This window comes from Dicentrarchus labrax, unplaced genomic scaffold, assembly GCF_905237075.1.
Source record: "Dicentrarchus labrax unplaced genomic scaffold, dlabrax2021, whole genome shotgun sequence".
NCBI classification, from domain to species: Eukaryota; Metazoa; Chordata; class Actinopteri; family Moronidae; genus Dicentrarchus; species Dicentrarchus labrax.
The window spans coordinates 14,943,401-14,969,995 of NW_026136703.1; the positions used below are offsets into that span (position 1 = coordinate 14,943,401).

General features: G+C 41.6%; 2 protein-coding genes across 7 annotated transcripts in view; one reads left to right on the forward strand and one right to left on the reverse strand.

Moving 5' to 3' along the window:
* Nucleotides 1–3,237, forward strand: part of LOC127356577 (brain-enriched guanylate kinase-associated protein) — a 61,708-nt gene extending 58,471 nt beyond the window's left edge. For all 4 annotated transcript variants that reach the window (XM_051388454.1, XM_051388435.1, XM_051388444.1 and 1 more), the window contains one exon: nucleotides 1,562–3,237. In XM_051388454.1, coding sequence (XP_051244414.1) covers nucleotides 1,562–3,103 — 1,542 coding nt within the window. In that variant the 3' untranslated portion in view covers nucleotides 3,104–3,237. The remainder of the gene's footprint in view (nucleotides 1–1,561) is intronic.
* Nucleotides 3,238–7,041: 3,804 nt separating this feature from the next.
* wdr25 (WD repeat domain 25) lies at nucleotides 7,042–26,557 on the reverse strand. Of its 3 annotated transcripts, none has more exons than XM_051388482.1 (7): nucleotides 26,372–26,557; nucleotides 24,960–25,705; nucleotides 21,001–21,148; nucleotides 11,936–12,066; nucleotides 9,876–10,046; nucleotides 9,105–9,245; nucleotides 7,042–7,441 (listed from the first exon to the last, which is right to left on the reverse strand). In XM_051388482.1, exons 2-7 carry the CDS (start codon nucleotides 25,686–25,688, stop codon nucleotides 7,220–7,222), a joined length of 1,542 nt encoding a protein of 513 aa, XP_051244442.1. In that variant the 5' UTR covers nucleotides 25,689–25,705; nucleotides 26,372–26,557; the 3' UTR covers nucleotides 7,042–7,219. The 3 variants fall into 3 exon arrangements, with proteins under 3 accessions (XP_051244442.1, XP_051244435.1, XP_051244450.1); XM_051388475.1 differs by having other exon boundaries at nucleotides 25,825–26,557; XM_051388490.1 differs by lacking the exon at nucleotides 26,372–26,557 and having other exon boundaries at nucleotides 24,960–25,331; nucleotides 25,507–25,649.
* Between the last annotated feature and the right edge of the window lie 38 nt (nucleotides 26,558–26,595).

Genomic DNA, 26,595 nt, shown 5'->3' on the forward strand with positions numbered 1-26,595 from the left:
ATGTACATTTTCCACTGTTAAGACTGTAAAATGGATATGTGCCTTGTGAAAATGGAAAGCTTCACAGACAGCAGTAACTAAGGGTGGCGAGGCTCAGCAAATGGGCAGTTGAGAAGGGGTTTATTTTATGACGTTACATGATCTCACTTTAAATTTAGAAAAAGGTTATAAAACGGGGAAATGTAAAATCTCTTCCAAATGTGGCGTATTTTGAGGAAATAGCTTTCACAGAATGGCTGTGAATTGCTGGAATGACTAAAATAATAAGTGCCGGTTCCATCATACACCATTAAACCACTTATCTCAATAAATGGAGCAAGACCTGTAGAAGTGTCCGCTGTCACGTGGATTAAAACTGCAAAACTGCGTGACTGTTAATTAAGATTTGCCTCCGATAGCAGCTAATGCTGAGCTAGCTTACTTAGAGCACACACTGTATATTATCTTGTGCTTCCCCCCACAACCTCACCTACTTTCCATCTCTATTCCCTCTGGGAGAGGCAGCGGCTGCTAAAAATAGCTTGACTTAAAAGATGCAGGTTATTTTATGCCGAGGCGAGCTTCTATTTCTTAACAAAGCCAAGTCAGTATTTTATCTTTTTTTCTATTCCCAGCTGGAGACCCAGAGCACTGGTTTCATTTGAATCTAAGCAGTTCCCTGTGGAACTGATATGTGTTTGATGGTAGACAGAATAAAGAGACACTGAGTAAAAAGACAGAGAGAGAGAGGGGGGGGAATGAGGGCTTCTTGGTGAAGAAGGCAGTGGAGAAAGATGAAAGGATAAAGAAAGAGAGGAAAAAAAGAGAGAACTCAGTGGCAGGAACAGTTACTACTGACCCTGACCAGTCTTAATAGGCACAAAGAACCAGTCTGTAATTGACAGGAACAGTTTTCTCAGAAAGAAGCCAATCAAACAGATTATGTGTCTGTCTGCCTGTGTTTGTGAGAGTGAGACAGCAAGAAAGAGAGACAGAGAAACAGATGGGAGAGGAAGGGAGGCAGAGAGAGAAAGAGAGAGAGATTTTTAGATATTTATTCTATTAATTTATTATTTTTATGGAATGACAAAGTTGAGGTAAGTTAACAACAGAAATAAATATTAGAAATAAAAACATGGTTGTGTTGGGAGAAAAGGAAAGCCAACAAATAAATAAATAAAGCTTGTGTTCAGCAATTTTCTGACAAGTTCATTAAAGGGGCCAAATTGTGCAATTCCCCTGAGACACATGAAGTGGTCTGGACTGTGTGAGCTCTGCGAGAATGAATTACTTTCTAAACCAGAACTATAGATTAAAATCCTTAAGGAATGGCTTTAAAAATACATTCAGTGCAAAAACAGAAAGCTTAGAATATGTTTGAGGAAGAGATTCAAGTTGATTGTATAAATAATTAAGAAACGGCTGTTGAGGAATCATTAATTTTTTAGAGATCTTTTCTGGTTATATGTGAAGACCGGCTCAGCAGCTGTCAAAAAAAAAAACAATAAAAACATCTATTGATGTAAGTTTTAGTTATTTTTTCCCCATCTTCATCACAGTTCTTCTGTCTTCCTTGTCTTAGCTGCCGCTGGAGTTCCAGGAACGCATCAGTTCTCACATGGAGAAACATAATCGGGGTAGTGGAGCCACCATGGCAATGTGCCACTCCAATTACTCTGACGCAGTGCCCACATCCATAATTGCCAAAGTCTTGGAAAAGCCGGAACCAGGAAGCAGTTGCCCTGTAACACGCTCACCCAGCCCCCAGCACCAGGATGGAGATTTTCTTACAGGAACAGGGAGCACCGATCACCTGAACCGCCGCATTTCGTATAAGTCATCTGACCTGTACTGCAGCGATACGGCTCTCTACTGCCCTGAACGATGGCAAGATACAGAGCGCAGGCAGAGCGTTGACCTCCATGGCACCAGCCTGCTCCAGCTTCATGCCCAAAACTCCACTGACAGCAACCCAGATGAAGAGCCCTACAACTCTGGAAGTTTCTCCCACCATGAGCCTCCATCCTCCTTCCACCACCACGATGAGTTCGGCACTGGTAGCCTCCCTGCCTCCAGTTCCTACTCTAGCTTCAGCCTTGCATCGGATGAGAAGGGAGGAGTTAGTGGTGGTTGCGGGCGCACTGCTAGCAGCACCTTATCCTCTTCCCACCAGGGTCTCTATATGGACTGGCGAGATGGTGGCAGTGGGGACTATGGGCGCAAAAGCATGTCCTCTTATGATAAAGACAGCCCAAGCTTCCCCAAGTCCCTCAGCATCCAGCACATGGTGACCCCCAGGAGCCCGCAGAAGGGCACCTCCCCAGCATATACAAGGACGGCTTCATGCTTCAGTGAACCGTACCATTCCAGCACTCCCCGCCTGGCCTCCTCTCACAGCATGGGGTCCACAACTGGACTGGGCCAGGCTCGTGGAGGAGCTCTGGACAGCCGAGGTGACATCCAGGTCCCTGACGATGACCTAAGTAGCCGCTGGAGACAGCTCAGTGTGGAAGACATCAACACGTTCTCATCTTCTTACCGTGATATCACAGGACGGGTGTCTCCGTACAGTTTCTCTGAGCGTCACTTTGCCATGGGCCCCTCCAGTAAGGTCAAGGGGTCTCTCTACAGCAGCTTCCAAGAAGGAGATGACGTCTTCCATAGCCGAGTGCTGGACCAGTGTTTCGCTGTGGGTCCCCCTTCACCCAGCCGCAGTCCGAAACCTATGGAGCATCGTAAGCAGGAGAAAACCTCTGTGCTGTACAGAGCCAAGGCTGACAGTCAGGACTCTGAGTGCAGTCTGTTCCTCTCAGGGAGCTCTAAAGAGAAGGAGAGCAGTGGGGGAGCAACGGCAGCAAGCAGTGCCAAGAAGGACTATGTAAATCTGAGCGCAGACAGCTCGGCTGAGTCCCTACACCAAAGCTCCCTCGAAGCCTCAAGTCTTCAACACTACCCCAGCCCCAGGCCGAGTGTCCGGCCTCGCCCGAGCTCTAGCTCCGCTGTCAGTGTCGGCCCCGCACTCCCAAAGAAGACCTCTCCAAGATACCAAAAATTTGGCAGCACGGGACTGACGAGGAAGGACAGTCTGACCAAGGCACAGCTATACGGTACACTGCTGAACTGAGCAGAAAGAGAGAGCTTTTCATTTTATGCATGATGATGATGATGATGATGATGATGATGATGATGATGATGATGATGATGATGATGATTCTTAACTTACTGTACTGTTTGTCTCAAAAGTTCCCTGCAGCAAACACATACATGGTGTGATGGGGTATTAAGATGTTGTTGTTTTATGTATCTCTTAGCCAAGGCACGTTTCATGCAGTCTGCAACACTTTTTCTATTGTACGTCATGCAATGGTGTAGCTACCTGAGACCAGCTATTCATTATGTCTTTGTTTCAATGATAATGATGATAATTAAAGCCACCGGGATAAAACCACGTTGTCTAAGAAATACAACAGAGACCCGGCTACATGAACGTACTGTGCTATTTGCTCTTTTTTTTGGTGTTAAGTACTGTTAGTAAAACCAGCAAAAGACCATTAATTCCTGCTCTAATATATACAGTATAGATAATGGACTAAAGCGCTTGTAATGGAGTGACTTAATTACACTTGTTTGGGAGAGGGGAGTAGTGGACCCTGCTGACTGCAAGCTGTTAAAAAGATTTATTCATTCTCTATTTTCTCTTAAACAAGATGCATGCCTTATAATGCAAGAGACATTTCCACTTACTAAAAAGGATGTTTTAATAAGGTTATTAATTGGCTAAATAAGAGATATAAAAACTATGTATTTTATTCAAATGCCATGTAGTAACAACATTTAGACTCCAAACTGATGTTAGACTCATGTTAACTGGAAACTTAAAACTTAAAGATCCCAGATTTTGTTTGTTGGAATAAAATTAATTAAATATATATATATATAAATTTGCCTATAAATGAATTACAATAAGTTTCCAGGTGAAATGTAGAACAAGAATTTTTAGCGTTACTCAATTTTTATTATTTTTGTATCAAAATGAGATGATGAAATCTGAGGCTGTACTGTACAGTAGTTGCCCTCATACCAGGACACTTGCAAACTTGCCTTAATCCTGTTCAGTGGACAGAATGGTCTCCTTTACAGCATCTAACAACTGTGTACATACTGTATATCGGCTGTATTGTTACTGTATGTATACACTACTGTTAAAGCATATGTTCTTCCTGTCAGAAATAACACATACATGCCCCGTTTCTTGAAAAGGATCAAGTCTGTTCTTAAACTGGGGATATTTTTAAGTGGAGATCTTAATTTAACATTTGTTTTTTTTTAATTTAAAGACAATGTGGCTTAATTCTTGCCTAAAAATATGGCACACACACACACACACAGCCAAATTTCTTCCCTGACACAAACTCTTAAATACTGTTGGCGCTAGTTGCACAAACCAAAACATAAAGTGCTGGATCTTCTACTTTTCAGGAGAGATTAATTGGAAAATACTCCAGGCAAGCTGGCATGTTCATAGCAAAGTGTACTGACAAGGTAGTAAAAACCGACTGATAAAGGACAAAAATGTACAGTCAGTGTGTTGTTTTTCAACCAGCATGCTTAATTAGGCTATTTTAGAGAAAACACTGTGAAAATAGACAAAGCGTGTATATATACGTACATAGACAGTGGCAAAGACATGCTGTCCTGTTGGTTAATAAAGCTAATTAAAATAAGACCCTGTCTTATGTTAAATAAAGAGTTGCGGAGATGTGTGTCCTGCTGCCCCACAATCATGCTACCATCTGCTACTGCTACTAGTATAGATGGGGACAAAACGACAATGCTCCAACATCTGTGGGCCCTTTGGCATGATAGATCTTGAGGGATTTCTTCCTGCCTGCATGGCTCTATAGATCTGAGAGGAATGGCGACAGGGATAAGCCAAATAATGGGAACTCAGCTTTGCCCTCCAGTTAGTCATGAATAGATTTTTCTGGAAGGCCGTGCTTCTACCTCTCCCATTCCTGCAGATCTGGGAACTGGCTTAAGGCTGTTTTTTTTTTTTTTTTTAAGATTTCAAAACTGCTTCTCCTCTTTTTGACCTTGTCGTGTTCATGAATGTGAAACCGCTCCACGCAGGCCACAAAAAAGTTGCCAATCATTTTCTTATTTGGTACAATGTATAAGTATCTAAAGGGTTGAACGTGTTTGGAATTAAATTTAGCCCATGTACAGGGGGATTGAGAGAATGTATGGTATTTTTTGTTGTGGATATAATGTGTAAAAAGAGATACAGATACTACATACAAAATGGTTATTACACTATGACTATTTTTTATCCAGTTTCAGTTGATGTTATGTTTATCAAATGTTTTGACCCTGAATGAACAGGCTGAAGCGGTTCTGTCCTGTCCTACCTCCAGCCCTGTTCCAGGAACAACAGGCCAGCTGTCTAAATGTCAACATGTTTGTCTGTCTGATGCATGGTTATATATTTTTGCTGTATGTTTATTTACTTAATAAAGATGGGTGTTGGGAAGTACATTGCGCTTGTTTTGCATTACTTATTTCAAGAACCTCAAACGTTAAAATCCCAGGAATGTCACAGCTTCCTCAACTGACTGTAGCCACTCCTGAATTCATTATTCAGCTCTGTGAATCTCTTGCTTAAGCTTTATTTATCTCGTCCTAAATTCCTGGCATGTTTTTTTTGTCGTCCTGTCAAAATTTCGATGAGTGCAAAGGTTAGTGTTAGCCAGTGAGCAGAGGTTAGCTGGGGAACACTGGAGTTGAGAGTTTTGTTTACATTTTGTTTGTTTGTTTGTTTTGAGCCTGTCTTTTGCCATTACTCAACTGTTTTTGTTCCTTTTAGGACAAGTTTCAAGAGTTGTATTGATTTAAAAGGCTCCTTTTAAAATCTGGTGATTTTTTCTGAAATTGCCACACTCAGATGTGCAAGGAGTTTTCAGATCCTAGAAATATCTTTAATGATTTTGGCATTTATTTTCCCCAAAGATTCCTCTAAACTGTCTTAAACACTCACTGTTTGAGCACTGAACAGACACCTACAGTATCACCATAATGGTTAATGAGAGGACTTGTGTGGTAAGTTAAAAATGAACTGTTGCTTACCTGTTGAACACCAGAGAGGCAACACCATCTTCAAAGATGTGTCAGTCCTGAAAAGGCCCTCCAACGCTCACCCAGGTTTCTGCCAACTTGAACTTTATTCTTTGGTCTTTTTCACCCTTTTGAGGCCATATTGTTTCATTCTCTCTAATTTGTTTTGATGTGATAGATAGAAGAGAAAGTAAAAACGGACAGACTACAGCAAACAGCCATAGTTCTTGTCATTTAGCACATGGGCAAGAAATTCTATAGCGTATTCTAAGGACTTTTTATACTACATACTGAATAAAGATCACAAGCATCGGCATGCACTTCACCATTCTGTTGTTGACTGGCAGGATTTTGGAAGAACCTGGCAATGTTTTGACAGATGTCTGCATATTTTTTTAGTTCTCTGGTTGTCTCTCTGTGATGCTCTAAGCTGTCAGTGTGAAAGGAAATGTCATATCAGAGCCGGTGAGAACAAAAAAGGCATACAGGGAAAGTGATGTGTATTCAGAATGTGGAATGAAAAAACACCACTGATTAGAAAATGCCCGAAGAGATTTCTTTTTCTTCAAGAACATGATGATAAAGTCCCTAGCTGTTTTTGGAGTGGAAAGCGGACTATGAAAGCATTAAGGTTGTGTGTGGGGCTAGACTGCTTTCTCATAACCTACTACTTTAGATAAAACTCATTATAGTTCACAGTATTTCACTCTTTGAACTGTAAAGAAACTTTCTTTGATCTCATTCGCTGATTTCAAGATGTTAAAACAATGTTAGATGGGCCAAATATGAATAACATACTTACAGTAAGGTTTACACAATAGTCCCTGTTCTCGTGCCAGTGTCAGTTCATATCAATAGGAATGAAGATGTGGGTGGGTTTCAAAACAATATGAAAACATAGCAAGATACACAGTGTAAAAAAAGCTGAAACAGCAGTCAATAGACAGTAGATTAGCTGCCTTCCAGAATTTATTGCCAAGTGCTTATCATCTTATCCCAAGAGATTATGGGAGATAACGTCTTGAAGATGAATGTGAACATGAGTTTTCAGTTTAATATAGTCCTCTCTTGGCCAACCTGCTACATCTTATAAATTTTAAGTCTATATTTGCTTGTTCATTCCCAGTCCTTAGTGCCAGACCTTGATCTCCCCAGCCCAGTCGCAGGTGGCCGCAGTAGCAGGCAGGACGGGATGCTGAGACACACACAGGCAGGGCTGGCTGTGGGCCTGGAGGGTGTGCAGCGAACGAGCATTGTGGCAGTCGTAGAAGTGAGCAGAGCCCGTGGAGCTTCCTGAGGCCAGAATAGTTCCATCTAGAGAAAACTCGCACTGCACCGCGTATCCCTCCACCTAGAACGAGGATATGTGTGTTAGTCGAGATGCATTAACCTTCTACCAAGAGCCATGTTAACATTAGCATAATAAAATGTCAGCACAATAACTGGATTGCTATCCAGTTGATTACAGACTTGAGCGAGCTAAATGTTAGAAAAGCATGATCAGAAAGTTGCTGATTCAATCTGTGAGGGGGAAGTGAAAGAGCAGTGCTTGCCTCTGCCTTGTTATTACCAACAGGGTACCCTTGAGGTAAGGCACTTAAACCTCCCACTGCTCCAGGTGAGTGTTTGTGACTGAGAGCCTTACAGGTGTCAGAGTATGTGACTTTGGATTGTATTTTGGATTAGGGGTGGGCAATATGGTAATATTTATTTCTATTTTAGACAATAGAAATGTGTGAACTGTTTCTACAGAGGGGCCCATCCCATCTTTAACATCTCTTCACCAGATTAACAGACTTTTTTTTTAATAAACTGTTTCTCAATTGAATTTCCAGGAAATAGCAGTCTGTATAGAAATGAATACAATCTCCTTACTGCGTTTAAAAATGTGACACTATTGCAATAAAAGTGGCACCACATTCCCATTGCTGGCTGTGATTAAAGGATAGTTTAGGATTTTTTAAAGTCTATATTACTGCAATACCCACAGGTCCGTGTGCAATGTGTACTGAATATGTGTAAAAGGGTAAATTTGATGAATTAAAAATATATATATTTTGGAAGATAACCACTTGAGTTGTCTAACTCAGGATTCAGAGGCTAATTATTTGCTTAAGCTGAAGTTGAGAATGTATTTTGGCACAGAAAAAGGACTGTGGATTTGTCTCTTATTGCTTACATTACATTAGAAACTAATTTGGAAGAGAAGGAACCAATATGGACAGGAGGAATTACTTACAGTACAACTACAACTACACCAATAACTTTCAATGTACATATGCACACGTGAGTACTGTATAAAGTTATACTTGAAAAAAGATCTGAACACAACCTTTGTATACATTTTTGATCACAATAGCCAGTTGCTATCAAAAGATGACTGACGATGACTTTCAGGGTGCAATAAAGTATTGATAGTAAAGGTTGTGCGATACACTGCTTGCTAACATATGTACTCTGTTAGAAGTGTTTGCTTCAAAGTTTTATTTATAATAAAGAAAACATGAAAGGGGTTGAGAAATGAAATGTCTTTGTGTTTTCTGGAATGTTTGGTTTTGTTGTTGCTGTGTTTTGCACCAAACAATACATTTTTTTTTTTTTTTTTAAAAAGACAGGAACATAAGATATCAGTTTGTTTTCTGTCCATTTTAGGATTTTTTTGAATCGACAAACCAGATGCCACAGTATCGGTTCAACATGATTGCAGTGATATTTGACAGTTATATTCTGCTCCGTCTGTGTCACTCTGTGGAAATATCGTACTGTACTTGATGCGTTTGTTTTGGGGGGAGGGGTCTACAGGGGAAACACTGCAGGCTACAGATTCACTGAACTTGCCATCTATGTGTTGTGTAGGTCACAATGAGTATTTCATCTGCATGTGTAGGTTTATTCCAGTGCCTTTGCAGAGTTTTGTGTGAATGTGGGATGCTGTTGAAGTTGTGAGTGTACATTCTGAATTGATCTGCGCAACCCGCCCACCAACCTCCCTTGAGGCCACAGTTGTTACTGACCTTGTGTCCTTCGTATCGCCGCCTCTTGTTCATCCTATAGGGCTGCTGGGAGGAGAACACTGCCATGTAGTTCCCATTGGTCTGGGCAACAAAGGACTCTTCCAGTGGGTGGAGAGCCAGGCTGGGGCACGTGTACCGCTCCTGGTGGCCAAATGAGTGGAGGGAAAAATCCAGATGAAATTTATTTATTATTTGACCTTTTCTGTTACTAACCATGAAGTCAGCTGCATGTCAACTAGACCATTAATTTGAGAAAGCCTGATGTGCAGTGGGTGGACAGAAACGCTTCATAATATAATGCAGTCAATCTGGTACGGTCATATCAGATTTTAACAGAAATGTAAGCTGCTGCAGTTATTTTGTCCATCTTTTCCTCCATGAAAAACTACTGTATGAAGAGCAGTATGAATACTTTACAAGACTCCTGAGAGTTCAACTTGCAGAAACACTAATTGAGGGATAAGAATTTATTCAATACAAAAAAAATACAAAAAGTTATTAAAATCCCATTTTTAAAATAGGTGGCACTCAGTAAAGCGCACACTTCCACCAGCACCATGTAACTGTCAAAATATGCTGGTTCCACACACCTCATTACCAACTTGTTTCACATCAGGGGGTTCACACATTTCCAGGAATGTAACCTTAAATGGCAAATGTGATTTGCCTGCTAAACTGCTTTTAAGCCTTTTAGCTGATAATTTCAACATCACACGCCAATCAGAACTGCATTTATTCAGGGTTATTTTTTTCTCACACAGATTTCCTTACATGGTAGATCTGGTTGGAGACCTTGGCTGTGGTCTGGTAGTCCCAGGCGACCAGAGTGCGGTCAGCAGAGTCTCTGCTTACGCAGTCAGTGCTTGTTATAAAGTCCACACCACCTCTCAGAAACAAGATGTCCAAGGTCTGCTGGATCCCTGCTTTGTACATGTTCACCACCTGCAAACGCAAAAGTAGCATCAAACCCTTTAAATTCACAGTAAGGAATCATACGATGTAGTGGGATGTGTAACTGACTAAACAGGTATCTAAACCACAACTGGTACATTTAATTCAGTTATAATTACTTTTGGAGCCATCCATGACTCTTTTATAACACACTATGTTTCTAGTTTGAATACACAACATTCATGGCACTTAGCTCAGCAGAGCATTTAACAGGAAGGAGGGGAACATCTGGACCTCGGCCCTTAAGGTGGGATGACAAGATGAAAACTACAGTGTGTCAGTAGTCCCGGCCTATAAAGACATATTGTCACTCACTTGCCCTGCTGGGCTAGATGACCCAGCACTGTTATTAGAACATACACATAGTAATCTGCTGTATTAGGGTATAACCTGCAGCTCTTCTCTCTCTCTCTCTCTCTCTCTCTCTCTCTCTCTCTCTCTCTCTCTCTCTCTCTCTCTCTCTCTCTCTCTCTCTCTCTCTCTCTCTCTCTCTCTCTCTCTCTCTCTCTCTCTCTCTCTCTCTCTCTAGCTACTACAACCTAATAAAGGCAATAAAAGCCCAAAAATAATCTGCAAAAAAGAACTTTACATCCTCTTGAACACTGGCCTGGTTACAGACATCAGGATTGCTGCTCACATCTCAGATTTTTTGAGCACTTAATTTTCCATTAATTCAGTCTCATTATCAGGAGAAAAAAATGTGGGTTGAGATAAGATCATTTCAGATTTTAATCTTTGCCCACGGTATACCACTTTGCAAGCACTTGGCATCAATTAGTCAACTTACTGATTTGTCAATTGACATACAATGAGCAACTATTTTTTATAATCAAGTCATCGTTTTTGTTATTTTTTTCTATTTCTATTTTTTCTCTGGTTCCACCTTCTCTAATGAGAATTTTAGGCTAAACGCCAGTAAATGAGAGAGGGTATCTATTGAATGGTCACAGTCAATTGTGAACTAGAAAAGTGTTGAGTGAATGCCTTTCTCATTCTAAGAGAACATTTTCACAGTGCAATTGATCGGATTAGGTTTACTTTCAGAGCTACTCAGCGAACAGCTAGCAGCTACACTCTGCATGGGAGAATTTAGCCTTTAACCCCTAAACACAAGTTTGACTGCTCTCCTTCTACTTTGTAATTCGAACCAAACTTTTAACTCTTATTTGAGTTTTAATATAACATAGTATAAAAAATCTCATGAATCCAGTTCAACTTCATGAGTCCGTTTGGAAAGACTTCAGGCTAATGGGTTAATGTGGGGTAATTTCACCCCAGAGCAAGAAACACACAGCCAAGGGCTTAGACTGACAGGCAGCTAGGATGCTACAGCATTAACAATCTATTCGCTGAAGATGGGTCCACGCTTACTCTGCAGCTCCCATTGACACCTACTGGCAGAAGCAATCTCTGCTGTATTAAATCTAAAACCCTGCAGGGAAACAAGTCAGTTTGCTGCAGGGACAGAATTACGTGTGAGCACTCATATTCTGAGGAAGTGAATAGGATTATCATATAAAACAGTCCATTAAGCTTAATAGCAATATTAGGTTGCAGTTTCGCAGGAACGATTTACAAGTCCCGAATGAAATTAAAATTTGCTTTGAACAATTAGTGAGATAATCTGCAGTGTTACTCCAATGCATGCAGCAATATTATCCTTTTAGTGAAATATAGCATGGGCCATTGTGCCCGGCCAGTGTTGACTACCTTCTTTGCACCAGTGTGTAACTGTGGGTGTGTGGGTGGGAGCTCTGGATGAGGAGCATGTGTTCAAAGCCTGCCTACCTGCCTTAGATTTATTAAAGGTCAAATAACAGTCGGTGAACCAGAGTCAATAAAAATGATAAATCTACTCTAAGGAGGTTAATAAGTTTGACCTTGCAGCTGCGAGAGTCCCAGGCCTTGACCACTGAACTGTAACCTCCACACAGGAATACATCTGGGTTGCTGGGATGCAGGACCACACACATCACCTTGAACTGGTTGTTCAATTTCACCACCTGCTGACCTTCAGACAAGAAGAGAGAGGGAGAGAGAAGAACAAAAACTCACCTTTTTAAAATTGTTTTTAATGTTTAGCTTAGTCTAATGTGTTTTTAGTGTTTTACTATTTGATGTTGTTTAGCAGCTTTTATGTTTTTATGTAAAGTGTCTTTGAGTATGTAGAAAAGCGCTTATAAATAAAATCTATTATTATTATTAACAATATTAATGAATTTTCAAATAAGGAAACAACAATGACTCAATTAAAGATAAAAATAAAGTTTAGCAAGGTAACGGCAGAGGACAATTTATATTTACAACTCAGTTACCACGTCCTTTAAATCACTTATATCTCCAGTACATTCTCTCCAGAGGTAGGGTAGTGGACAATAGAAGATATTTCTTTCATAATCTTCTGGATCCATGAAACAATACTTTGTCTATTAAGTGATGATTTATTTTCTGAGTATGATGCCTCCTTGCTTCTGAGGAACTCATTTCTGACCCCTTGCTGGTTTCTGTTTTCTCTGGGCCCTAACATTTCCAAAGCTGGCAAAGCAATCACCTTATTGCTGTTAAATCTCAACTCAGGAAGTATCACTCCTTCTGCTGCACACACACATCTGTCTGCACAAAAAAAACTCAGCATGAATGAGTGTATAAGTGTTGCTAAGCTCCTTTGATGTACTGTATGGGATTTTGCAGAGCCAAACTAAGAGCAAGTGCATTTTATGTGTTTTTCTATACATTCAAAAAGAAAGAAAAGACTCAGACTATTAAACAAACTGTTTGTATGTGTATGCAGTATGTGCTACATTAAAAGTTTGATTAGATATTTTGTCTATCTCAGCTGTCAAGACTAAACTAAACACAACATACATTGAACAACATTTCCCCTGAGATGCAAATTCTGCTTAAATTTCTCTTTGGTTTATTAATTGAGTTGCTGCGGGATTCAAATCCTCCTTGTGAGGCGGCCATTAGATTCCTGCGCAGTAAAGTGTGCCGTCACCCTTTGCTTATAAACAGTGATTCGAAAACAAGCCCACTGATAAAAGATACAGTAAATCTTGCTGTAAGTTGCTGCCAAAGATAGTGTTCCCAACACGGGGCCACCTTCTGAAATTCATGAAGGAATGATGTTAGAGTAAAAGGATGAGAGGCTTCCTGTGATCACCTCAGGTCAAAAGCAGGGTTGTCTACATGGTACATCCATCAGTTTTTTATTAGTCTTTCTGTCACAAAAAAAATCTTCATATAATCTCACACAAAACCATGTCAAGTTTCTTGTGATGAAATGAAACATGTATTTATATCACTGGATGCCCCAGAACAGTCCAACAACTGAACTGTCTGTCTTTAACTCATTTTAATGATGGTGGGTGACGGGACTCACTCTGAGATACTTACAGACAGCAGCCCATCTAGCATATCAGTCTCTATAAAGGGCTACTTGATTTAAACATGAGACAAAGACAGTGATGGGAGTATGAAAAAAAAGAAAAGAATATAAAACACTGTTTTGGCCAGAGGCAGCTTTATCTAAATCAATTAAAAAATGTCATACTTAAAAACAAAACAAAAACACCAAGGGGCTTAAATATAATTAAGGCTGACAGGGTGCGACCAAAAATTAGTTTCTCGGGAAAATGATGAAGAAGGAGGACACAAGGAACTGAGCCAAACTATGAGCCAGCAGCTCTGTCAAAGGCTATGCAAAGTAGAACACCTCAGGGTTTAACGGCTCCTCATTAATTCAGCAAACAAACAACAAAGACCCCATCCAAAATAGTCTTAGGCAGTTAGCCCACAACAAAAATGCACTTCATTACACACTTGTTCCAGGATATTCCCGCTGATTCTTTTTAGAAGGGGGAATGAGTCACAGCTAATAAACTGCAGCAAAAATGGACTTTCTTTCACTTAATGGAGGGCTAGCATGCTCCCAAATTCGATTGCATTGATCCAAAGTTTTAACAGGCAATTTCGTCGGGCTCACGCTTCCTGCTTAATTGGCTTACCCGCAGTGATACGGGGGAGATCTGTCATCGAGATTTAAAACTCATGTTTGGCAAGGCGACGAGAAATCAACATTCTCCTCATAATAAATAGAGCCTCGTCATGTTTTAATTAAGGAAGATTAATTAGCCTGCTTGAGAGGGGAGATAAGGGAAGACCGCAGCGATCTGTCGCTCCCTCACGATACTTTACTTTGTAGTCCTGAAAGAACTGTGATCGTGCTGTGGAGCTGACACACAGTGGATGACTACAGCGCAGAGGACATTAGGGATGATTGGGATGGCGGGGGTGAGCCCCTTAGAGTAGAGGGAAGCTGGGATGAAATGGATATTCTGCCTCATTACCAGATCCACCAAAGCAGGGTGCTGTCACTGCAACATCAGCAAAGGTTATAAGCACATTACTTGGATTTGACAGCCATATCCCAAAAAATATTTTAAAAATAGGCATAATAAGCCACATTTGTAACTAGTTTGATGTTTAACAAGATATTTCCCATCACGAAAGTGGCTTAGTCCTGATAAATGAGAAGGTGAGGAATCTTAAAATAACTGAATCTAAATGTATTAAATTCATCTTCATTAAGTATTTCATGTGCTTCCTTCAAAACTGTACAGCGAGATTCAAGACCTACTGTGTCGCTATATAGCTTCTGATCCTGACACCAAAGATAATAAAGATTTACAACACGTTAGGAAGCAAGTGTGAAAAACAACTGAAATCTAGCTTGACAAAAAGCCCAAACTTAGGTCACATGATAACAACTCAACTGTCTCCATGACAACTAAGCAACTCCATCTGCTGAGGATGGCCCCCGAGATGTGGAGGAAAGCTTTGGAAACACAACGTAAGAAGACCTTGCGTTGTTTCTTTTTAGTCAGGCTGCTGTTTGCAAGTACGAGAATGAACCTTCAAAGCTCAACTGAAATCGAAGTCCAAAACAAACAAGGTGAGGAAGCGTCAAGCCTTCGGTATCTGAAAAGAGTCACATATTGCCACCGCAGCACGCATGCACAAGCACTAACCTCCTATGCAAAGGACAACTGAGCTTCATTTAGGAGGTGTTTATGCATTGTAACAGCAGATTTTCCTTGATAGTTAAGGCTTGAATCTGTTTCTGATCTTATAAATAAATGACCTGTTAAACTAGCATAAAAGGAGAGTACAAAGTCCTGCATACCTGGATTTTGGTGAAAGCATAAGTGGGCAACAGTTATCACTCTCGTTTCCCATCAAGGGTTGTTGATGACACAAGTGTTGCAAACTGCACTTAACATACTGCAGACATTCACTCGGGTATAAAGCATATTTCACTGAGGGGAGAGGGAGATGGGGCCCTCAAAAAATATCAAGTTGTAGGCAGCTCCACAACACCAAATGCTCAGACTTCTGTAGACACATTCCCCTACATGCTGGATGCTTTTAAATCATATCCCCATAGTAGCATATACAGTATACACAGCACTGAAGTAAGTTATGAATGTAACCACCACAGAATGTAAAACAGGGGTCTGTTAGTTTTTTTCTGTCATATAACATGTAAAACCTGTGAACCTGGCAGGTTCCCGCTAGAAAATGAAGCTTTCGAAGTAGGTCAAAATGTAGATAGCTTCTCTGTGTGTGTGTGCACTGTTGCATGCTTTGTCTCCTGGTGTGCAGTGCTTCAGGCTCCTGTGTTTATACAGACACATTGTACTGGTTACCTACCTAAACATGTGAAGAAGGTGTTAACTGGTGGTAAAAAATGAAAAATATGGAAGACAATATATTAATTGTACACAATTCATTCAGCCAGTATTTTTTTTAATTAATTAAATAAATAAATAAATAAATAAATAAACAAACAAACATGCTACTATAATACTATTTGGAACCTTACAGAAAATGAGTATAGAATTCAAACATCTGGATCATTCAAACTAGGTTATGATCATATAAAGTGGCAGATTTTGAAAACAAAATTCCTACAAGACTGAGAATGAGCACTTTTTCCACATGGATTACATGGTTGGCTCAGATATATACTGAGGTGTTACGTTTAAAAAAAAAACTGTGGCATGACCCTGAGTCAGTGACTCATTATTTTGCCCTTGCACTACTGGCACAAACTCTAAATTGCCCAGAGGTGTGACTGAACGGTGTGAATGGTTGTCAGTCTCAATGCGTCATCCCTGTGATTGACTGGCAACCTGTCCAAGGGGTACCCCACCTCTCGCACAGTGTCAGCTGGGATCGGCTCTAGCCCCTCTACAACCCTCTAAAGGATAAGCAGGTATACAGTAGCTTTTGAATGAATTTATGGAATACTAGCACATGTAGCTCATTCATTAAAAAATAATGCATTGCAATAATGTGAACTCTGCTTACAAATGAACTGCTGTTGAAGCCTTTAGCTACATTCATCAAATATGATTCTGCAAAGCCAAAGTGAGGTGGAAGGGCAACGCACAAGCCCACTCCAGTACTGGCACGGAAAGTAAGGATGATTCTCCTTTCTGCCAGTGCCTAAAGGGATCTGGACAGAGAACTCAAGTTTTGCATACACATGCACAAACAGACACGTCAACCTGTGGCAGCTTGTGGGTAGGTGGGCATATTTTCCTCCGCTAGTCTCCGCCAATCAGCTTTTCCAAGGACAGGCGTGAAAGCACTGGACAACAGCTGCCACTTCACACTAATGCCCTGCAGATGAAATTCATTTATTCCACTCCCCAGCTCCTGCTCTCTCTGTTTCTCTTTCTCTGAATTTATTCTGCCTCTTCTGATTTCTTTCCCTTGCGTTCTTCCTCTCCTGTCCCTTTATCTTTCTGCAGTATGCCTCTTAACCTGCTCTCCCTCCCTATATCCTCCTCTCCCTCCACTATTGCTATTCAGCTGTGATAGCCTGTCTGTGCCCACTGGGAGTGGATATAAGATTGTACAAATTAAATTGGACACAGGAACAACTGCAAAGATTTCCAAGGAAAATGGGCACACACACCATTCTGGATGCATAGGCTCCTCTATAATTCCATTTCTCTGTAAACATACCAACTTGTGAAGCATTTGGTTAGGTTATGCTGTGGTGAAATACGGGGTCAGGCATCCCTACAAGACACTCTACTAATCATTAAAGGGCCTGCACACATCTCCAAAGAGAGCTCGGTTGAACAGAATAGGCCCAGCTGCCTCCGTTGTTAGAGTTGAGAGGCTCTGCATTACTGTGAAGAGTGTAAAGATCAAATTCATCCTGATTACAGTCTGACGTGGCAAACACCCAGTTCCCTCCGTATACCATCACCCATGATAGTGTTAACACTAATGCTGCATGAATGTTTGGAGCTTAGTTTGTTTTTTTAATATCACTGTCAAATATATATAAAAAAACAAAACAAAAAAAACTTCCCTCTCGCCCTCTTGGGGTGGTATCTGTGTCATCCTCAAGCTCGGGTCCTCTACAAGAGGCCTGGGAGTTTTAGGGTTCTGCGCAGTATCTTAGCTGTTCCTAGGACTGCGCTCTTCTGGACTAAGGCTTCTGATGTTGTTCCTGGGATCTGTTGGAGCCACTCCCCCAGTTTGGGGGTCACTGCCCCGAGTGCTCCTACTACCACAGGGACCACGCTTGCCTTGACCTTCCACATCTGCTCCAGCTGTTCTTTCAACCCTTGGTACTTTTCAACCTTTTCGTGTTCCTTCTTTCTGATTTTGGCGTCTGCTGGTATGGCAACATGCATCACCACCACCTTCTTCTGCTCCTTGTCTACCACCACTATGTCTGGTTGGTTGGCCAGGACCTGTTTGTCAGTCTGGAAGCTAAAGTCCCACAGCACCTTGTTGTTCTCAGCCATCTTCTGTGGTGTGGCCCATTGGGATTTGGGTACTTCTATTCCATACTGGGTACAGATGTTCCTGTACACTATTCCAGCCACTTGGTTGTGTCTCTCCATGTACGCTGACCCGGCTAGCATCTTACACCCTGCTACTATGTGCTGGACTGTCTCAGGGGCATCTTTGCATAGTCTGCACCTTGGGTCAGATCAACTCTTGTAGATCTTGGCCTCTATGGCTCTTGTACCTAGGGCCTGTTCTTGTGCTGCCATGATCAGTGCCTCTGTGCTGTCTCTGAGTCCAGCCTTTTCCAGCCATTGGTAGGTCTTCTTGATATCAGCCACTTCTTCAATTTGGCGGTGGTACGTGCCATGTAGGGGCTTGTCCCTCCAGGTTGTCTGCTCCTCTTCCTCTGCACTCTTATCAGGTGTTGCCTGAGACATTCACTTAGCAGTTCATCCTTTGTGGCCATTTTTCTGATGTACTCTTGAATTTATGATGTTTCATCCTGGCTAGTGGCCTTGATGCTCACTAGTCTTCGGCCTCCCTCTTTCCGCTTAGCGTACAGTCTCAGGGTGCTGGATTAGGGGTGAAACCCTCTGTGCATGGGGAGGAGCTTTCTTGTCTTGATATCTGTGGCTTCTATCTCCTCCTTTGGCCAGCTTATGACCCCAGCAGGGTATCTGATGACTGGTAGTGCGTACATGTTGATGGCTTGGATCTTGTTCCTGCCATTCAGCTGACTTTTCAGGACCTGCCTTACTCTTTGGAGGTATTTGGTTGTGGTTGACTTCCTTGCGGCTTCCTCATGGTTTCCATTAGCCTGTGGGATAGCAAAATACTTGTAGCTGTCTTGGATATCACCTATGTTGCCCTCTGGTAGGTCAACCCCTTCAGTTCTGATCATCTTGCCTCTCTTTGAGACCATCCGGCCACACTTGTCCAATCTGAATGACATCCCTATGTCGTTGCTGTAGATCCTGGTGGTGTGGATCAGTGAGTCGATTTCTCGTTCATATATATATCACACCTCGGTGTAGCCCCGTTATGAGTCATATCTGTCAGAAATATAAACTATGAGGCAAATTACGTATGCAGCTTGGTCTCTATGTGCTTTTCACTGCTTGAATACTGTATGATTGGTTTTAAAGTGTCAGTGCAGAGGTCTTAGCTGCAACACATTCAAGTGCACTACAATTGTTCAGGAACTGGGGTGGAATTCCCAACTCCCATATTAATATGCAACTAAATTACATTTTCTTCATTTCGCGCTGCCATGTGAATGCATGCTTATTGCTCTGCAGCGCCAGCATGTGTCTGCGGACTACTCATCCTCAGAAACATTATGGGTTGTTCAATTTTCATACAAATAAATAATAGTGGTAAGATAATAAATAAGAATGATAAGAAATCATTCAGAAACAGAGCAGGATTGATGTGTGAGGGATCTTTGGATGTCTGACATTAATTTAAAGCTGTTAGTTTGACCCCACTGGGACATCATACGGAGCAGAGCAAGCCACCGGTGGCTACCAAAGTATTAGACCAAAATAAACATTTGTTTGTTTATGGTTGTGGTTTGTGACGTTCCAGTGTAAGGTCATGGTGGCTGCTCCTGTGGTGATGTATCCATTATTGATCCCCTTCCTGGAGCTGCCTGTGTGTTTAATGGGCTGGCGAAGCTATTATCCGTAGGCTTTATTGGCAGTATTGACAGACATGCTGAGAGGGGAAGTGCAAACGGCAGCAAGTCATCACAGCGATGTGTTGACCCAAGAGATGTTGCCACAGGGGATTCAAAACAATGGCTATTGTATGTTGTCTTTGGGGTCTTTTCCTACATATATGAACACTACAACATACTCCATCAACTCTTGGTGAATGGACAGAAGGGACAAATATAAGGAATTTGAGACTCTTCAATCTTTTCATTTTAAGCAGAAATCTGATGTTTTCTCTGAATTCTTACTAAGATTTTAAATTTCAGCTGTGTAGACAATCAGGAATTGTTTCACATGAATGAAATAAGTGAACTGCTGAACAAGCATATCTCCTTGTTTTACATTGTCTGTATGAGTTGTTCTCATCTATTCAGCCATGCTTGTTAAATCTGCGCTCGGGCAAGAAAGCAAAGAGTTTCCGAAGCAAACCAAACTATTGATGTCTTGTAAATGTCACCTTGAAAACGGTTTGAATGATCACACAAATGGGCCAAGAAATACAATGAGCCAGTGGATTCAGTTCAGAGCAAATTTTGCTGTAGGTAGACAAAGACTGTCAAAAAGTAATAATGTTTGTATTTTTTTTAAGCATGTACTCTATATGTCTGTGTATGTGAGATACAGGGGAGAAAGAGAGAGAGCGAGAGAGAGAGAGAGAGAAAGAGCGATAGAGATAGCGAGAGAGAGTGGTGTCCCATTTTAGAGTCCATTCCCATTTAAGCGGACGTTCAGCCTTCATAGAACCTAATTTAGAGGATCGACCTCCTCCCTTAATGAGTCTATAGTGTTACTGCAGGTTTTCAGGTCTTAATAGCAAACAATGCAACGGTAAATGTCACTGAAAGCGTTTGACCCCAGTGGATTTTTGGATACTACAGGCAACACCGGTTATTTCGTTTAAATTTTGGAAAAGGAGGCTGCAGTTCTTGGCTCCACTTGGAGGACTCTTTGGAATGGGATAGAAATGCAGATTTTCGAAGGTTGCCCCTGAAATGGGTCACGACTACAGAGCGAGAGAGTGAGAGAGCGAGAGAGAGAGAGAGAGAGAGAGAGAGAGAGAGAGAAGCAGCATTGGAATTTATACACAGGTATTAGTTTATAACAGGTTTTGGTGCCCGAGGCAATTCAAAGTCACTCCACACATAAATTACTATACTAACTTTAAATTTGAGTTGAAAAAAAAAAGAAGTGAATTTGCCAAGAAGTTTTGTTTTCCCACAACACCAACAATATGCTTGGAGAAAAATGTTTGTTGAGTAGCAGCTCAAACCAAATTCTAATTAAGTAAATGTAATGCAGTTTGACTGTAACTTTTGAGCTTTTAAGCTCATTCTAGTTTAGTATACCTCAGTTGTGGTTCGTTACGTGACATTGTTTTCCTCAAGCATACAGAAAGAAGTACTGCTGCTGACCTGTCTCTACGTCTGTGATCACAGCCGAGTTATCAAATGAGCCAGTGAGAAGGTGTCGCCCGCAGGGGGTCCAGCAGGCGTCACGCACGGCTCCCGAATGGCAGGTGTAAGCCCTCAGGCATCGCCCGCTCTCTGCTCCATCCCACACCTGCCAGACATGGGCACATCGCATCAAGCCACAAGTCACAAATACACCTAGACTGCAGCAACAAAATCATTTTTACTGACTGTACACAAGCTCAAACTGTTCTGGGGGACAGCTTTTGTAGCTCTACTGAGTCAAAATATGCAGTAAGTGCTAGAAAACACCTCCAGCTGATGGGTTAATGAGTTTAGAGCGATTTCAAATTCAGAACACTTGGTTAAATCAGTAGTTTGTAGTTAGTCTTTGTAGGTTGCTTTGACTTGTCACATCACTGACAATGGTAAAAAGCTACTGTAGATGTGGTAAAAGGCAAAAATTTGATGCTGACCACTGCATCCTTTACACCTCAAATAAACACCAGATGAAATAACATGCAGCATGACAGAGAGAAGCAGTGGGAAAGAGGAGACATCAGACAGCACTGACATACTGTGCTTCAAACAGACGAGAGGAAAGGACCCGCATGCCTTGGACAAGGTTTCAAGGCAGTTTACTGAGAATAGAATAGACCAGGCCTGGTTTGGCGGCCACTGCTCTCTCCTGAATGAAAAGAGGAAACAAAGTGCAATTTTTTTTTTGCCATGCTTTTGCAGATGATGAATTCAATGTGTCCTCCGGCCCTGAAAATCTTTTCTGTGTGAATGAGAAATCGGTGAATGTAGTCTGTCCCTTTTTCAAAGCTGAGATATAATCTAAGCCTTTCCCATTTAACTAAATTGTTATGAAACAAAATACTCAGCAAAGTGCCGCTGGATAAATCGGCATAATACGTACACATCAGGCTTATTTGCTGGATTTGGAAGTAAAAACAACCTTTATAATTAATTAATCAAACTAATTACCTTTGAGTGTGCCTATAAATCAATTCCCCAGGGGGTCTAATGGCTTTAATGGTTTTGTAATGTCAGAGGTTTGGCTGATTACAGACAGACCAGAAGCCAGCTGCTTTCTGTTATTTGCGACTGCCATAGCTACGCTATTTAAAGCTTGCTGGTTTCAAATGTGATATCATAGAGCGAAATAAGTGCAAAAAGAGGCAGACAGTGACCGTTATGAACGAGGTGTTAATCTGCAAGAATGTTCCATTGTTGATTTTGGCTGTGTCTTTAGTCGTTGTGGTATTTTTGTGCTGTGCTTCAAAAAGACCACTTGACACACAGGCTGGTCAAAATTGTGACATGCCTTTCATCCAATGTGATTCAACAATATGATTTTCTCTCAGACATTTCAAAAGAGAAAATCCTCTCCCTGAGTCCCAGCCTGAAATCCAGTGGTTGGTCTGGTCTGGTGCCCACTGAGGTGAGGTATAATATTACGCTAATGATGAAGTATTTTTTGCTTCCCTGGCATTGACAGGGGCCACAGAGGAACTTTGAAGATCTGTGGGGCGCTGCAGATCCCTCTCTGCCTCTCTCTGTGTTTCATTATTAAAGATGACTCCTCCATACAGCATGAGTAAGACATTGAGAAGTTCTGTAACACAGCTCCCACAGGAGACAGACGGGAGGGCGAGGGGGGGGAGAGCAATGGACAAGAGGAGAGTGACATATCAATCCAACAGGCAGTAGTTTAACAAACAGAATGCCAGAGATGCCTCCGGGGAGAAAAGTAATAGAGAAAGAGACAGAGTCGCACTTTTTAATTGCAAAAAGCTAAATACTGTAGCGAAGGCAAGCATCTCTTAAAAATATTTCCATTCATTGGGCAACAGGATGTGCCAATTCTCTGTGTGATCTTAGGCTCAGGGAAATACTGCCATCTCAAGGCAACATGAAAATCTGTTAAACAGCAACTCATAATATTGTCACAAAATATTCAACTAAATACAGACTTCTACAAGTCTGACAAAGTGGTATGTTGCTTAAGCCCCGTCCTCAATGCATGACGGTGTTAATGACGTTCACCGTAACAACACACCATTCAATGCACACCCAACTGCAGTAATCCCATACAATGCGAGACCTGGGCACGGGTGAAAATGAGCGCTTGTTTATTTGCATCCCCTTTAATTTCACCGGCCACTTAACAGACACGCAGTGCGGATCCTTGCAGATGACTCATTGGGGTAATCTGCTTCCTAAATGACTCTTGGTAATTAAAACCAAATTGGTATTCGTGTTATCAACTTAAAACTACTGCCTTACACCTGCTGTAGCCATGGTGACAACAGCTGCAAACAGGCTGGAATAATAATAGTCTGTGTCTGCCTCCGAGGAACTGACAGACAGGATGGAGGAGGAGAAGGGGGAAAGCCTGAAGGGTGTTGGTGAAGAAACACGAGCACAGAGAGGAGAGTGTAAAGACTTCATAGAGTGTGTCCCCTCTCTGTCTTCGCATAGAGAGTAGAAAAGATTAATTGTGGTCAAGTGCAAGAGCGATCAAAGGCGTAGTCAATATAGCTGTACAGTATGTCAATAAGTAAGCAATACTCGATGACATAATGCAAGAAAATGTCCCACCACATAAAAACGGAATGGCATTTATTACGTGTGCCTGCCATATTCCATATCAGGACATCCTGAAGTGTATTATCGTACTTATACCAATACAAAGAGTTAAACTGTGGGGGTCATTAAACACAGTTAAATGTAAGGCAGAGCCAAAAAACTATTATTTTTACTATTTTAAAACGCCTGTTTCATATTCTTAAGTCAATAAATTCCTGTATGTTTTAATTTCATTCGAGGACTGACTAATCATCAGGATTAAATTGCAGAATAAAATCTTCTTATCGCCTCAAAATCCTTCAATTCTGGTCTAAATCTGATTCCAGATGAAGCATTGAATTACCAATATTTGGGCTAATTACTGATTGGAAGCTGAAGATCTCTGAAGTCAGTATATAACCTGTCGAAAATCCTCCTTTCAAATTGAGCAAAATGGCTCACCAGACCATGTGCACAGACACGTAAGGGTATTTCATATGCTCCTCTCTATCTATTGGTTTCACACTGTGAGAGAGAGAAGGAGAGAAATCTTTGAATACAAACAACCAAGTCTTCTCCTCCCCGCAACCATCTGCTCCAAACCACCCTTTCCAGGTGCCAGAGGAGGTGGCTGCCATACTGCTGCACTTGTATGATTATGCAAATGGTCTCATGCATATTTAAATTATTAATTATTCAGAGCCCTCTTAGGATATTGCTGGGGTACGTGGTTTCGTACTGGGATAGAAATCTTTAGTCACTGGCAGACACCTGCCTGGCTTGACCTTTACGGTTGGAAAATGGGGAGATTGTTTTCCTGGGGTGAAATACAGAATAGGAAGAGGAGGGGGGAGTCAGAAATAGAGAAAGAGACCGAGAATGAGAGAGATAGAGGTCCCGTGGGTCCTGACACACATTCAATTGACAGTGACAGATATGATTCTAAAGAAAGTGGTTTGTTGTACATTTATAAATTGAGGCAGCAGGGCAGATATTATCTCACTGTCTGTGACGCTGTGCCAATTACACTGAATGTCAGGTGAATGATTATCCCCGTAGACCTCCCCGATGCTCTTGGCACCTGCCTGAAACTATACTGATAAATGGATTTTTGTGGTACTGTATAAAAAAAACAAAACAGTTGCAGAGCAAACCGCATATGAAGCACTCAGCCGGAGGAAGGCAGATATATTTTATCACATGGAATAAACATTTGACTGATAACTAAAACTTTATTTAAACTGAGCCAGTTTGAATAAAATAAGGACATTATTGGAAGCTTTGCACTACAGAAGCACTAAATCCCTTCTTTGCTGATGAAAGAGCTTCAAAGTATCAATGTGAATCCTTTCTGGAAGTCAGTGATATATTTACTGTATTCATCATACCTTAAAGGTCTTGTCCATGGAGGCAGACAGCAGCAGATGACTGAGATGAGGCACAGGACACCATTGCACTGTGTTGACTGGGCCCTGGTGGCCTTCCAGGCTCATCAGAAGCCTCCTTGGTATCCCCGCAGTGCTGGGCTTGTGAGGAAGATACGGCTTTATTCTCACAGACACTTCTGATAGAATTTGGCTTTCCTTGGTCTGATTACCTGCGCCTTGCTCTGCTGGGCACTTTGAGTCCACTGTCTCCACTGAAGTGGCAAGTCTCTGTCTCTTGGGGATGTACGGTCTGACACCAGACGGGACAGTCCGATGTCTTTTTGGTGCATTCAACCCATCGCCGGAGCTTTGCGGCATGTGAGGAAGAGTCTGCTGTGGTGAGATCTTCCCATGAGTCGCACGTAAACTCAAAGGACCTGTAGTATCTCTAAAATGTTTTTCTTGTGCTGTGTCGTCACTGCAATATTTTCTTTCCAAGCTAAAACAGCTCTGTGGCCGTGAATGTGGGTGCAGTGAAGACCTGCTTCCATGATGTTGAAACACTGACCTTTCAGGGTCAGGTGTGAAGCTGTGGGGGGTCGGCGTTACCTCAAAGGAATCACACACCCTGACCTCTTGGTTTTCATCACAAGACCCAGTTTGGACAGAAGCCGGTGCTCGCTCCTCCTCCGTTTGATTAAAAGAATCATCCTCTGATTCTGAATCCTCGTAGGCCACTAATGAAGACATCTCCACATGATGTGACACTGTGTTTGAAAATAAAAAGGGACATTAAGTGAGATGTCAGTGAAGGCCACCAATTAGAGGCCGGAGGGTGACATCTAGTGGTTGTTTGGATTTCTGCACATAAAAGTAACATACTGACCTGTCACCATGCTGAAAACAGCAGCCTTGCCATTAAAAATTATTTGACCGGTTAAACCACCAATTTACAAATGTTTTGTCGGAGATTTATTGTCACTACTGGGGTGAAATGTCTAGCAGCTACCCACATGCACTAGTCAAGCAGACTGGGAGAGAAATATGGAGAAGAAACACCACCTAGGTTAAATTTTAAGATGATTTCCGAGTTACGCTTTAAACGAGCTACGACTGTCCTGTAAAGTCCTTCTATCAGTCAGTACATATCCAAAACTGAGAGAGTAGTTAGCCAAGACAACTTACTACCTTTGGACAGAGCAAAAACACTGTGTTTGACTTATAAACGTAGTTTACAGATGGGAGGCTGTCACTGTCACACACAACGGGAACGCTAAATCCCGAAGTTTGCGTCTAACTAACCTTAAATTAGTTTGAAGTCTTAACTGCCACCGCTATAGCAAAATTAGCTAACGTTGGTCGTTCGCGTTTCTGACTCAAAGCATAATATAAACTACAAGCTACGAGGTGAATCTGCCTTTATAAAGGTGTACCTGCAATCTGGTTAAACCATCAATATCCGAGTTCTGAGCGTTAAAAACTGGCACACATCAGGTCCAAAATCCCGCAAAATCATTGGAGATAACGCAGAGTTTCAGAATAAAAGCAATGCTTCAATTTGTCCACTCATGTCCAATTTGCCTACGCGTAAATTATTTTATTTTGAAAGAACCCGGAAAAGAAACGACTGTTTCACTCATCCGACATATAGTTTATT